Here is a 15,312-nt window from a genome sequence, read left to right as displayed (position 1 = left end):
ATGCGATCAACCAAAAGCCCATTCAAGAATATTCAACATATTCTAGTTTTAAATTTGTATATAGTTTCAGTTGCAATGTCAAAGGTGATCTGCTTTTGTGCAAAATGTCATGGCAATATGGTGTGCCGCAGAACCCGGAAAAGGCACAAGAGAAAATTTGAAGATGTTCTAATTAACGAAAGTACAAAAGAATTAAAGGCAAGTCCTAATGGCTGGGACTCAAATAATAATAATAAAATTTAGCAAAACCATTTACTACCTCATTAATGACCTCGAAATAAATTTACTTACCAACTCGCCCACAAATATCCTTTTTATCTGGCTAAATGTTATGTAGAGTAATAAGTTATTGCTTTATAAATCATGCTTATTTACATAGATTAGCGTGGAATGTGGTATCATCGAAAATACAGTTGAAGGTGCAGGAAATCATGCCGAATACAATGGTGGAAATAACAATAGAAGATTTGAAGATGATGGAGGGGATGGTGATGGAGATGATTATAGAGAGGATGAAGATGGAGCGAATGATGAAGATGGAGCAATTGGAGATGGAGCAGATGGACGGGATGATGATGGTGATGATAATGGTGATGATGAAGGAGGGGACGATGATGGTGATGATGATGATGATGATGATGATGATGATCATGATGATGATGGAGAGGATGATGATGATGATGATGATGATGATGGAGAGGATGATGGTGATGGAGGGGATGATGGTGATGGAGGGGATGATGGTGGTGATGACGATGGAGAGGCTGATGTAGGTAACTATGGTGACCACGAGATTTTTCAACAACCTATTTATGAAGGTTCGGATATCAATCTCATACAGTATATCGGAATTGTTACATCACTATATGCGAGAGCAACCACCGGCATATCGAAAACAGAAATTACAAGAACACTGAATATGATACACCACATTTTACCCCAACCGAATATAACACCACGCTCTGTAAAACAGCTAGAGACGTTAGAAAAATATATATTCGGGAATATGCGTAGCGAAAAAGTGTGTACAAATGGTTGTATGATGTTTTGGAGGAACAATCGCCATCTTGAACGATGTGACAAATGTGGGTCTGCTGAGACTACTATATTCACGTGGATGCCACTAATCCCATATCTGAAAGGTAAACCATCTAAGATACATGATATCTGCATAATGGTTAATTATTTGATTTTATCTAGGTATGAATAAAACTAGATTCTGTTTAGAAGTGTTAAAATACATCTCTTTGATCTCTCTCTAGGACAATATGAACACTTCAACATGGCGCGTAGGGTCACTGAATATTTAAGACCAAATGATGGTGAAAGGTAGGTAGCTACTATTCTACATAATGGGGGGTTGTGATGACGTCAGTAATAGGGATAATAGGCTTTCAGATCAAAGGTCGAAGGGTCGAGTGAGTAAAAAATGAAAATAACAATAATTTACAGTTGAATTAGTCGCGCACACTCCTAATTCAACTGTAAATCATTCTTCCCGCACATCAAGTTTTAGAGGCTTTGATTCAATATTTCGACGGGTACAAACAAATAAAAAGAAATCTTTACCAATATTAACAAAATAGTCATGACTGATTATATATGTAAGGGTATCGCTAATTCTTCCTTTTTCAGCAATAACTTCGGTCCAGTCGAAGTATACGACATGGCCGTATTACCAGACCATGATTCGGAGATGCTGTACCACTTTCGAACAGTCAGGTGAGATAGACAAAAAACTCATATTCTATCCAATTGAGGTAAAATAGAATGAAATTATAAATTATCTTTTTATTCTATTTTACATCTGGTTTGATAAGTTAACATGCACTGTGGAATTTTGTACATGGCAGCTATGAAGAAAATCACCGAATAAAAACATGCAGTTCGTACTTACAAATTGAGTTTGAAGAAGCTGAAAACAGAGGGCATAGAAATGAAGTCATTGTTGAGGGTCAAGTCCAATATACGTACATTTCAAAAATATTGAAATTTATAAAATGCAATGGGGAGGTATGTGTACTGGAATTTTATCGGTTTGAATTAAATAATAATGATTTAATCCAAATTAATTATAAGTACCTATCAATTAAAGGAACTAGCATTAATAGCATGCTTAAGCAGGCCACACATTGATAATGAAACTGGCTTTTGGTGGAGTGACTTAAGAGAAGACATGTACGATCCATGTCTAGTACCCTTGCGACATCTTCTGAAATGCCAAATCATCACGGCAGAAGAATATCCCAGGATATGGGCTTTATCATTGGTATAAATATAACAAATACACAGGCAAGTATGAAAATTTTATGTAACAAAAAAATCTTTATCTCATTTTCCTTTCTATTCTGATTTCGTATAACATGATAGAAAGTCTAAAGCCTAAGTTAGATATCAGTTTACTGTCACCTGAAAACTTGAGGTTTTTCGATTATCCATTATTTTCAGTTTCATTATTTTCAGTTATTTCAAAAATTTGCAAACAATGAACAGCTTCAATTGGAGTCCGATAGATGGAGCTAGTAGTAGCTCAGGTTTCAAAATATTAGTTAGATAGCCGACAAGGCAGTCACGTTCCCATAATAATCCCTTAATTTCCAAACTTTAACATTGCAATCCGAATTTTTAATGGCAATCAAGATATCAAATATTGATTAAAAAACCGTTTTATCGATGACTTTATATTTTTTGTACATTATATTCAGTTTTAGGATGTTGATGATTGTTGTAACATAAATAACTAACGTTAAAGATAATCAATATTTTCACACGGGATCACGTCATGCTGACATTTTAAATCCATGGGCCCCTTGAAACATCATATTTGATAACTTACCTATGAGTATATTCAAGTTGTATGAAAATAAATAATAATTGGAAACTTAATAATAAACTATTCGTATCTGTAGGAGAATTAATGCTGACAAAGAAAAAGAAAGAAAAAGGTACAACAATGACGGCAGAAAGAAAACTATTTAGGGTAAAAAGTTAGATTACAATTTTAATCTCAAATCCTCATTCTACTACTGATGAAAATATAAAAATGAAAGTAGTTTTTTATCTCTAGGATTTAGTAAAAGTGGTGTGTAATATTGAACAAAACTTGATGAAAGCGACGAAAATGGTACATTGTTATCAAATTGCTTGTGCAATTTATAAAGAATCCTTATTTTCACTACAGCAGAGAATGAAATTCTACTTTGCAGAAACAAGAAGAATTGAATAAAATGGGCACTCATATGAGTCTAAATACTATCAATAAAGAAATAAAATCGTATAAGAAGAACAAAAGAGATACAGAAGCAAGGTATGTACAGGTTTGAAGAAGCTAAGTTGAATACAATACACAGATAAGAGCAAATTACAAGAAAAGGATGTTGGCTATAAAATATAATTTACGTCATTACAGTAGTTTAAATTTGTATAGAACTTCAATCATTAAAAAAAAAACAGCATTGGCTTTAAAAAAATTTCATTTCACTAAGATGTATTCATCACTGAGTTAAGTATCTTCCCAGATGAATGCACATCAAAAGTCATCTCCGGGAACATATACGATATATCGTTTTCTTCTAATTTCAATAATCTTAGAAAGAAGAAGCAACAACAATCAACAGAAAAGACTTTCGACATAACTTGCCCGGAGGATAATGTAATTGGGCAATGCGTATTGAAAAAACAGAAAGAAGGTAAGCTTTATTATTTTTGCACAAAACATCTTATAAAAAAAGACTCTATAGGCCTAACTGAAATGTCACATTTCTATTCAGATGGAAACTATCTGGTGGTTATAAAATGTATGACAAATCTTGGCGAATTGATGGAAAAAAAGGCATTACAGTTATCGTTACAAACAATTTCAAATTATTATTAAATTAATTTCAAATACCTACTATTATACTTGTTTCGTTATTAAATTCATAATTTTATACTTTTGAATGATTAAATATAAAATGTTATATTTATTGAAGTTATGCTTACCTTTTAGCTTCTGGGTGTATGTAGCTATTTCCAAATCATTTCTCATCACTACAAAGTGACGTCTTTTGGGTTTTCCAATACATTGACAGTTTGAGTAACACGTGTCGGGGGATTGAAAAAAAAATTCGAAAAAAAACTATTTGACTAGCAGTACTTGAGCAAAGCAGTAATAAAGCATATTCCATGCCCATGCCAACAAATGGTCAACTTGGCCTGAGGTCACCATACATTTAATCTACCAGTCATCAGGTCATAGTATCATTTTTTACGTAGTGGATCCACCACGATAAAACTATACTAGGCCTACTACTGATGAACTCTACGACTACGTCGTGCACGTAGTACGCTCGGCTAACGGCTAAAAAATCCGCCAGCAAAAAAACTTACATAGCCTAGTGACATGAAACATTCACAAAACAAATATTTCATGCCGGTACTTACCAAACGCGGAGAAATTTATTGAATATTAATGCCTTGAACTGTTGAAGAGCAGCTGTTATTGCAGTAAAAACGAGCTCATGAGCCTTGCGTATGTGTCTAATGAAAATCCGTGTATTAAGTCGAACTGGTGTGTGTATATACGCGATGACCTAGTTCACCACGCAGTAACGTAGTTCCGGGTGCGAAAGGAGCGTTACCCGGTAGAAATCTATTTAATGACGTCACCGATGTGGAGCGTCGAAAACTGTCGGAAATATGACGGTTGCGCTTATCGACGAATAACCGACGATCCTTCGACTCCGTGAAGCGTCGGTTAACTGTCGGAAAGGTGGACAGTTTTCCGACAATTTTCCGACAACAAAATCACTCATTTACCGACGATTTACCACCGGAAAACCGCTCAATAACCGATTAAGAGAACCGCTCATTTACCGACGGCCAAAATCGGCCAATACTATAGTAGGAACCAATTCAACAAGGTCTGATACACGAATATTTGAAAGTAATTATCCGATTTTATTGTTATATTTACTTCATTTATCTCCATCCAAAGATATGAATGAAATTCAAAAAAATCAAATTGGAGGGATTGAAGAAATAGGGGGTAAAAATCAACACTGCGCTGTAACGATTGATAAGGAGCAACAGTGAAATTACCCGTAGCTCTTGGGCCCCAGCGTGTAAGTAGATCATTAAGTAGATCATTGGAACTATGAAGTCCACTTGGCTAGTGGTTATTTTCAGCTTGATTTTATCACAGCGGACCCAGCGGGTACTCGCGCCTGGAAGTTGTAAAAGGCTCATTGAAAAGGTATAGGCCCTAACAATAAAAGACCGGTATATAATCCAACGAAATATAAATCATGTACAAATAAAATTCGTTTTACATTATTTCGTATCATTGAACTGATCAAGGGCAATGAAAATTCCCACCTTTAAATTGCTGTTATCAAAAAGTTAACTATATCGGAAGCTAAAATTTCATTCATGTTGCATTTAGCATGCCTGTACTTTGTACTTTAGCTGGAGTTAACCTGTAAGTAATGCCGGTACGTAGTAAAAGCAAAATTCACGGGTATGTCTTTTAGTAGTACTTGTCACTGAAACAAGAGGGATAGGGTACATACGCGTCATTGCAATGTACTTTGACCTTGCATTCGGTGCATGAAATAATTACCCAGTCAACTGATAGCGTGTCAAGAACTTTTAAACATCTAGCATGGACTATTCATATTCCTAGTTGGTCTATCTTTTAACCTAGTTCTTGTTCACTGTGTCTTGACTGGGTGGTGTTTACGGATATCATGATAGAAACTGCGATTTTCTGTTCGTCTGCAAAATAATTTAGACATGTATCTCGATCAAATCATCGTCCGCATCGGGGAATTCGGCCAGTACCAGATTCGACAATACGTTATGTTGATGTTGCCAGTAATTTTGATCACATGTCAAATGATGGCGACTGTGTTCACGGTGTACACACTGAATTACAGGTAGATCGATTTTCACATTATTATTCATCTCACAAACATGTTATATATCAAAATTTGTAAAATAACGTCCACCTGTAAGATCTTGAAATTAAAGCTGGGGAATTTGAACGAAACGAAATGTTCAGCCCAGCAACACGTATCGGCTGGTGAGAAGCAGCCCATTAGATCGGGTGAAACTCATGATGAAAGTCATCTATTATTCTATTACGATTATCCGATTCCTGTGGAGGATTATCCTGTAATCCAGGACACAGTTAGAGTACTATTAGTGACTGTCAGTTGACATAAGTTATTTTCAAATATATCTCTATAAGATTTGCATTCTATCACAAACAAAACTCTGGAACCGGGTCCTGAGGTCTAGAGATGACCTGCAGAAATATACACACGTCTTGAAAATAGAGGTATAAATCGATTTCATTCTTCAAGAGTGAAGTAACAGTTTTTTTGCGTCGTAATTATTTGTAAAAGAAAACATTCTGTATTACAGGTGCGCAACGACGTCGAAAGATTATTCCTATTACGGCCCTTCTCTTCAAAACATGTCATCGTGTGTAGAAACTGGTTGTGATAACCACTGCTCGTACGCTGAAAACAAGATTACACAATTCAAGAACACCACTAATGTCACAAATACGAGGAAATGCCGCAAATGGCTCTATGACAATTCTATATACGGGCCCACAGCGGTCACTGAGGTAAACATTAATAAGAAAAAAAAACAGGCAAGTTGATAAGTAGCCGTGTGGCCATATCAACTTGATGTGGCATTTTTGTTAATGTATTTCATTTGTGGATGATATTTTCAGTTCAACTTGGTTTGTGACCGTCAATATTTGAGGGCACTTCCATCAACGGGTTTTATGGTAGGCGTCCTAATAAGTTCACTTACATTAAGCTATCTTGCAGACAGGTAATGTAGCACCTTCCCTTCATCATCCCGTCCTATTGCACTTCTGATAGGCCTTTGTAATTTTTCCCTGGAGGAACCTCAGAGCTGTCAATGCTTACCATGTCTGTCTACGATATGGAGGCATTGTCAGTTAGGCTACATGGTGTGTGATGAAGACCATATGAATACGAGACTCAATTATCACCACACTAATACATGGCATGAACGTTTATTGCCGTTGATTTGGGCAGCCAAATCTGTTTGAGAAAAATATTGGTAAAATATTTAGCACCCGCTGAAGATATGAAAACAACGTTTCAGGCGTTTTAAACGGATTTTCTTGTCTAAAAATAATTGATGGAGATTGAGTTTCATATTTCTTTTTATGGCCCGAATCAGCTACCATACGAGACTGTGTATTAAAGTAGGTGCCAAAATAGGTACTTATAAAATGAAGTATGTTAGTTCTTAAAGATTGTCGAAGCTTTGGATATGAAGTACGCATTCTTTCGTTGATGGAAGCTTAAAGGCAATCAAAACGTATGGTGGCTATAACCTAACATTTCAGACATGTTAATGAAGGCACTATAACAGCAACGCCAACGCCAAAATAAGTAGAGTAGACTCCCCCTTAACCAGTTAAGTTGGGACCTTCATTTTTATACTAAATTAGGCGATTACCGGTTGAACAACCGAAACATCCGAACAATTCCTTTTAGCATTTTACGTTCTTTTAGATTCCTGACGTTTTCCTTCGTCTCGGTTTACTCACGATGCAGTTTCGTAATGGAAACTATATGGCCAAGTTAGGGCACGATTGTGCAGTAATAGTAATAACAGTAATAGTTATTGTAAAATCACAAATACGTAATAACGTAAAGTAAGTCCGTATGTGATGAGTCGTTACGGTTTAGGTGCAGAATGAACAGAAATGAAGTCAAGATTTAACTGGATAAGGCGGATTACCGAATAGAGCGATACCGGACTAGACGATATTAGACGGTAGTAAACGGAAATCTTATTTTCATTTTACCGAATCGAACGGATTACCGGATAGACCTTTACCGGAGTCTGCTGTAACTAAAACAAATCATTTGGCCCGCTTTAACAAAGAATTTCTTATTTTGTCATACATTAGTGATGATTAATAATAACATCAAATCTATGTTCAAGGTTTGGTCGAAAAAATATGGTGCTAGTTGGCTTAATACTGCAAGGCGCTGCAGGCCTGATGTCCGCATGGGTTCCCGAAATATATAGTTTCGTAGTTTTGAGGGGTATAACTGCGATGGGCAACAACGCCATGTATTCGTCGATATTTGTACTGGGTATGTAGAGATTAAGCAAAGTATAGTAAGATGATCCTAGATCCATAGCATTGTTATTCAACGTCGTTCCAATACTGAATTGAAAAATGCAAATCTAATCATAATCGATGATATGTCATTTCTGAAACAGGAATGGAATTGGTAGGTCCTTCGAAGAGACCAGTGACAGGTATTGGAATTTGTCTCGTGTATTCAATAGGTTACGTTGTCCTATCTGCCCTAGCGTATGGGATTACTCATTGGCGACATTTGCAAACGGCAATTTCCTGTTTATCGGCATTACTAATTCCTTTTTTATGGTGAGTTCCTTCATACCTAGGACGGTGTCCCGTTGATATTTATCTTAACAATCTCTTCCTTTCTGTAGAAAATCTATCGTTATTCTCTCATTGGTATATATTCTTTTATACCACGCAATAATTTCGAAATTTCTCCGCCAATTCTTAAATGTTCTTCATGAAATTTCCAGGAGTTATTCAGCTCCTTCAAGGTCACAAATGAAATGTTAGAATGTTCTTCTGCTAGGGGAAATTTTACATTTTCCAATAAGTTTAGCATGTTGCAAAGGTTGTTGAGTGTTAGAGAATGCTTGAGAATTTTTGAGGTTTCAGCTCGACATCATCGGGAAAGTTACAGCCAACAAACCTGAAGTTTATTTTGGCAATGGTGGCAATATTCTCAGACCATCCGTTTGGGCCAGGGTCAAGGGGCCCAAATTTCAAAAAGAGGTTTTTCGACCTTAGTTCCATAACTATAAAAGATGAAAACATTTTGTACTTGAAATGATCTGTCATTTGACCTCGTACCCCCTTCTGGATATCTGGTTGTACCTCCAAGCAATACAACAATAGGAAGAACAATAAAACGGCAATGATGCAATATCAAGTCGTTTCATTCAGTGATATATGTCCAACACTTTTCGGCGTCCCCATAGCGCAATTGGTAAAGAATTTCAGAACTTTGCTTTGGTATTTCAATCATAGATGTACGTCAGAAGACTTTATTGTAGTTTATTTCTAGAAAAATAAAACAGTTCTCTGATGGTTCCATCCTACAATGTATACAAACTAATATTTACTGCACGAACGCAGTCCTTTCCATGAACCTTGGTACTTACATAAAAGAACACTTCTATGGTACTTTATATGGAATTGCAATCGATGAAATATCAAATTAATTCACATTTCGACCGATAGGAGCAAAATAGTAAAACGTTTGTACCTCTGTTATACGTGCAGTTATCTTTAAAAAGAAATCAATATCTAGATACTTCTTACCTAGAAGTCTTCAATGACCTTTGAAATACATATTTCGCCAACAAAGTGGCGTTTTCGAAACATCAACATCTTTTTCTATTTTTGCAAGCTCTATAAAGCTCGATAATTTCATTCGTTTTCGTTCGAAATGTGCACACGCTTCCCAACTTACATGATTGGAGGCCAAATTGTAGGGAAAATAAGCCCAATTTCTACCCCTAATATGCTAGAAATTGTGAAATTATTTCTCTTGGCATCCAATTTTGAAAACTTTTCGGCGCGAGAACGTCCAGGACCAGACATTTGCATGGACGCCTCATAGCAGAAAATTCTACTTCCATGAAAATAGTTCCATTGTTAGAAAGACATGACTGGCTACGGACCTGAGGACAACGCGAAGAAGATATTGAATCTCGGCACTAGCTGCCTCTATCATAAAGGATACCCACCTAACGTCACGAATTTAGGGTCTTTGTCTGGTGTATTCAATTTTGAGGGGTGGTGTAAAAAATGATTGAGAATCTTGCGTGTTCGCAATGTTGGTGGTGGGAAATTTTATTGAATCCAGGTTTCGTTTACAATACCTGTCCAATAAGTCTTGTTTGACATTCTAGGTTTATACCTGAATCGGTACATTGGCTAATTACGCATGGAAAAGCAGACGAAGCGGAAGAAATTCTGCGACGGGCGGCGGTTATGAATGGCCGGTCATTCCCAAATGGGTGTCTCCAGCTGTCCAAAAATGATCGTGAACCTGCTGAGTCTAGTAGAAGTGTGCCGCTGACCAGTATTTTCAGGCACAAGAGACTTGCTATTAGGACAACGATATTGATGTTTAATTGGTGATTGAAACTTTCATAAGTAGAAAAAAATGTTAAACTGAGCTTCTTTAGCAGAGTTTCCGGAATTGGCCAAAATGTCTGCTATATTTAACAGGAGGTGTCACGGTGGTCATAATACTTCCTGTCAAATTATTCCATTATTTCCCTAATATTTCCCTTTCGGAAAACCGGGATAGTGTGGGCACAGGCTTTATGTCAGGCATTTTGTTTTGATTTCATTATTTTTGTTGAATGTCTTGAATCACTAGTCAATGAAGTTCGAATATTTACACGAATAGGTTCGTCATTTCCGGTTCTTATTATGGTTTAACGCTGAACTCCGGGACGAGAAAAGGTAACGTTTACATAAACCTTTTGATAAGCGGAGTTGTGGAGGCACCGGCGTACGTGATCGTCATTCTGACGCTGAACCGGTTCGGACGGAAAAAAGTGCATTGTTTCAGCATGCTGATGGCCGGCGCGTCTTTGCTCAGTACAATGTTCATTGGTATTTTCAGCCAAACAGGTACAGAAAAATCAAACCCTTTTGCAGATCCTATTGCGAGTGTGGATTGCGCCTTATTCTCCTAACCCCTTTGAACACATCGCAGCGTCTTCGGTGACACTTTCATGAAAATTGTCCCTCCCCTCATAGTTTGATACTAAGTTATATTGTATTGTGTTTCAAACTGCAAAACTGCGAGATTAACCTTAATCATCTTTATACGATAATCACCTTTATACGATCTAAAAAATGAATCTAAAACTTAACTTAGTACTGTATCTAATTTTCAGATATGTACTGGTTGATTACGACCTTGGCTACGCTGGGAAAATTCGGCACTTCTGCAGCATATTCGATCATTTACCTGTACACAGGGGAGCTTTACCCAACTGTTGCGAGAAATGCCACGTTGGGTATCTGTTCCATGTTTGCTAGATTCGGAAGTATCTCAGGTCCATACATCGCAGAGCTTGTACGTACTGGCCTACGTTACCCGACGTCATTTTTTCATGTTCTCCTTTTTGTCGCTAAGATTGTTCCAAATAGTTTAGACACTCAAATCCAGTGCCACATTTCCCATTGTCCAAAATGACGGCATCGCCATATTTCAGTAACGACCGGAAGACATTCATTTGACCATCATAATGTTTTGAAAAAAGCTACGCGTAAACCACACAAAGAAATACCCTAGTTTCTCAAGAAATTCAAATGCCGCCCGCGTCATGAAAAATGTCCCTAATAAAATCAAGAAGGAAAGTGCGCTCACCCGCATCGCCAAAGCATCAATCATCTTTTTTAAAATAAAAATTAAAACCCGCTCGCCCGCGTAGCTGTATAGTGTACGACAGTGGTTTTATTCTGCGGGCATTTATATGCTCATCCTCGACGCACTAGTAATTCGGATTTTTGGTGACGAAAAACAGCGCCAGGTTCGTTTCCTTTTACTTCATTTCGAGGAAGCGTGAAAATAGTGAAAATGATTGTCTCGGTTCCGATTGAATGAGTCGATATAGTTTGATTTTATAGGTTTTGGGGAGCTACAATAAACTTTTTTTGCATATGTTCTACCTGCAACTGGTATTTGTTTGGCATTGGTAAAAAAAACTTCCCTCCCTCGTCTGTTCTATAAGTCTCAGGTTGAACTTTTTATTCAAACTTTCTCATTTCAAAAAAGCAATAAAAATGAAATTCGCCCGACCTCGTCACTTTCCAGAAAATAATCTGAAGAGAAACTAGGATATTTCTTTGTGTGGCCTCATATTCTAGATACGGTGTCTAGATACGGTTTCCTGCTTTTTTCTACCTTTAAAAGATGATCTCATCCATTTGGAATGATCGGTATATTTTCCGTTGCATATATTTCCAGGGTTCAACATTATCGGGGAAGTACGCACCGGTCGTTCCTCTGGTGACGTTTGGAACACTGGCGTATCTGGCCGGGTTGTTTTCGTTATTACTGCCGGAAACAACCGCGAGGAATTTACCACAGACTATCGAGGATTGCCTGCAAATTAGCGAACAACAAAGGAATGACGAAAGGTATTCATCCACTCGTCCGAACAAAAGTCCACATTTATTATTAAATTTCCTTTAACACGGCGATGTCACACGTATGGTGGCTGATTCGGGCCAATAAGAAAAAAAAAACCGCGCCAAAACGAGCGCAGTAACGAACCTTCGTTCTGTGCCCGTTTCTGCGCAGCAATATTTCAATTTTTACCACGTGGTGCAGTCCCGGCCAAGGGCACGAGACGTTATAAGGTCATTTCTTAGGTTCAACAAATCATTCTAAACGTGGTCTACTAAAGAAACCTTACTCTCCTTTACTTAACCAAGTAGGGCGCATCTATCCGTGAAATCGAATATTATTGCTTTATGTTTTTGGCAATAAATTGATTACCGCGATTCAATTTTCTTATACATTTCGATTAGATTCGAATGAACTTTGCTCAGAAGTTAATAAATTTTTAGCAAAATCGGTACCATGCACTTAGTGAAAAAGTTATCTATTCGATGACTATTTTGATAGTTTTCGTATTTGGCAGTCTAGAAATCAAGTTCGAATTTCATTGAAAAGGAAATGATTTTCACTCCGAGTAACCAAGTGTTTTGTTGCACCATCCGGTATCCAATCAGTTCGTAGGCCTACGACGTTTTTAGGCAGTAATCAGTATGTAAGATGGCTGGCGCTGCCGTCTAATAAAGATTCCCGGGCGCAGAAACGAGCGCAAAATTTAGGTTCATTTCGGTGCATTTCTGCGCGGTAAATTTCGGACGGAGAAACGAAGTTTGTTTCTGCGGGGCGCAGAATCGAGAGAAGAATCACTGCGCCAAAATGGGCGCAGAAACAAAGATTCATTTTTGGGCGCGTTTCTGCGAGGTAAATTTTCAATTCGTTTTTTTTTAGCACCGAAATACAAGCAATGGTGCTAGAAACTGGTGACCATCAAGCAACGGAACTCGAGCGGAACGAGCCGATTAGTACATAAGACCTAAGTCTGATATGGCATCACAGTGCAATGTGTAGAGTTACTTTTTATTTAGAAAAAAATTTGGGGACCCTAAAAAATTCATTAATGCACGACCTGAATAATGAATGCGTAGTAACATCAATCTGAAAAAATTAATCATCCATCTACCTTTTACTGCCATTTTTAGCATTGGTTGACGTCTATGACGTCATGCCAATGCTAGTAAAATGGTAATTGTGACGTGTGCAGATACGTCATCACGCATACATGGATTAGAGGAATGTTGTGACGTACACAATCCATGAATTTCAAGCCACGTGTGGAGGAGGGCCTGCACACGTAACTTAAGAGAAAATAATATAAAAGGGAGCGTTTATAATTGTTTATAGGTGGAAGAAAGCTTAGGTTGAAGAAAGCTTAGAGGTTTCTAAAAGTTTAGAGGAAGCTCCAGGGAAGAGATTGTATACATCTAGTCAAGAGATAATAAACGAATATATAATCTTGACAGCTTGTACCATACCCCCGACCCCACCCCGCCCCCTTATTGAAAAAGATCGTTTTGGGGTTTTCTACGATAACGATATTTTCAAATATTGGTCCGACGAGGTCGGACCTGTAGAAGCCGTGGCTACGTCCCCGGCCTCGGTAGCTCAGTGAGATAAAGGCGTGATGCTGTCAGAAGTCGAAGTCAAAGTCGCTGTATTGATCCGTATGAATACAACAATCACATAGGTTCAGTACAATAGAGTATAAATAAAAATAGTATTCATCATTAGCGGGACGTCGATTCAGCGATTAATTTTTCAGGGAAGAGCCGATCAGCCATTCCCGAAAGGGAATTGCGCATCATCCGTGAGTGTCGCAAAAAATTATCTCATTGCTAATTAAAGTGGAAAAACAAGATGCATGTATACGTTGTTTTCTGAATATTAAAAGATTCTTAATTTTATTTGTGTTCTGTCTACTTAATTGCGGAAATCCGATGTATTTGCAGTACTGGGAACAATAAAGTATTGAATAAAGTAATCATTAAGTATATTTGAATAAGTACTAATAAAGTATATTTGAACTTGAATTGAGCCTACTAGGTGGTGGTATTTTGGAAGACAGCAGGTGGTTTGATCATCTTAATATGCTCCAGCGCCGTGGCGCTGTCGCAAAAATAGTAATCTACAAACTACACGTAACAATTGATCCGCAGCAAGATTTCGTAGTAGCTAGAAATGTTTGTAATGTTGATTAATTTCCTGTATGTGTTGATTAATTTCCTGTAGGTGGTTAATGGTTGTCAGACAACAAACAATGTAGTAAGCAAGTTGTTGTTTGATGCTTTAATCTATCAGCGCTGACCATAAATCAGGCTGGTGAAAAATAATTCTTCCTCAGTTCTTCTGCTGCGATATCTGGCAAGCATTCAGAAATCTTTTTATAAACCTAAGAATAGACGGAACCGTGTTTGGTTGGTTCGGAACAATGGAGTGTATTGATAATGTGAAAGGATCACGCTCTTACTTCATGATACTTCTGACTACTTTCTATAAAAATAGAAACGGAAATATGGGGAGACATTGTTGTTTTGCTTTATCCCGTACTGTAATAGAATTAGTATAACAGTTATAGAATATTTTTAGGGTTGATAATTAATCACAATGTATTTCCGAATCAAAAGTAATAATGAAAAGTCGAAAAGAAACAATGAGTTTGTACCGTAATTTGTGATGAAAACAAAGTTTTGAAAATATATCTAATTTGAGTAATCTGGATGTTATTTAAGAACAAGATGTAAATAATCGCTAAATTTTTAGGAAAATTAATTTGTGTTAAATGTTATTACTAGCTCTCTAAAGTTTCTCTTGTTGTATACGTCTGTTGGTAATTCGCAAAGAATAGCAGTTCTCTAAACGATGATAAGCAAGGAGAGAGTAAATCATTCCTCGTCATGACAGGAGGGTTGGAAGGAAAAAGTTCGTTGAGCAAATCATTTTTGAAAATAATTTTAGATTAGCGAATCCTGGTTATCAAAATAGAAATTGTTATCCTTTATAACACTTTTTGACAACTATCAGTGCTGAGTGACAAGTGGCTGACTGCTTACAGTGTGCGGCAACGCCATCCCGTCGTGAG

At 37.2% G+C, this 15,312-nt stretch overlaps 2 protein-coding genes and 1 long non-coding RNA gene across 3 annotated transcripts; 2 read left to right on the top strand and 1 right to left on the bottom strand.

Annotated features, from left to right (window-relative positions):
• Nucleotides 1-1,503: 1,503 nt before the first annotated feature.
• LOC141914729 (uncharacterized) lies at nt 1,504-4,547 on the bottom strand. Its single transcript, XR_012620886.1, has 3 exons — nt 4,423-4,547; nt 3,982-4,043; nt 1,504-1,915 (listed from the first exon to the last, which is right to left on the bottom strand). It is a non-coding gene; the product is annotated as an uncharacterized LOC141914729 (long non-coding RNA).
• Nucleotides 3,019-3,874, top strand: LOC141915083 (uncharacterized). Its single transcript, XM_074806491.1, has 4 exons — nt 3,019-3,124; nt 3,207-3,307; nt 3,592-3,689; nt 3,771-3,874. The coding sequence occupies exons 1-4, from the start codon at nt 3,107-3,109 to the stop codon at nt 3,872-3,874; spliced, it is 321 nt and encodes a 106-aa protein (XP_074662592.1). The 5' UTR covers nt 3,019-3,106.
• Nucleotides 4,548-5,752: 1,205 nt separating the features above from the next.
• Nucleotides 5,753-14,143, top strand: LOC141914735 (organic cation transporter protein-like). Its single transcript, XM_074806014.1, has 10 exons — nt 5,753-5,915; nt 6,406-6,613; nt 6,725-6,828; nt 7,981-8,135; nt 8,266-8,434; nt 10,006-10,233; nt 10,512-10,738; nt 11,008-11,189; nt 12,084-12,256; nt 13,125-14,143. Exons 1-10 carry the CDS (start codon nt 5,773-5,775, stop codon nt 13,204-13,206), a joined length of 1,671 nt encoding a protein of 556 aa, XP_074662115.1. The 5' UTR covers nt 5,753-5,772; the 3' UTR covers nt 13,207-14,143.
• Nucleotides 14,144-15,312: the final 1,169 nt, after the last annotated feature.

This window comes from Tubulanus polymorphus, chromosome 1, assembly GCF_964204645.1.
Source record: "Tubulanus polymorphus chromosome 1, tnTubPoly1.2, whole genome shotgun sequence".
NCBI lineage: Eukaryota > Metazoa > Nemertea > Palaeonemertea > Tubulaniformes > Tubulanidae > Tubulanus > Tubulanus polymorphus.
Note: the sequence above shows the minus strand (reverse complement) of the source record. Positions and strands in the feature narration are given on the sequence as shown.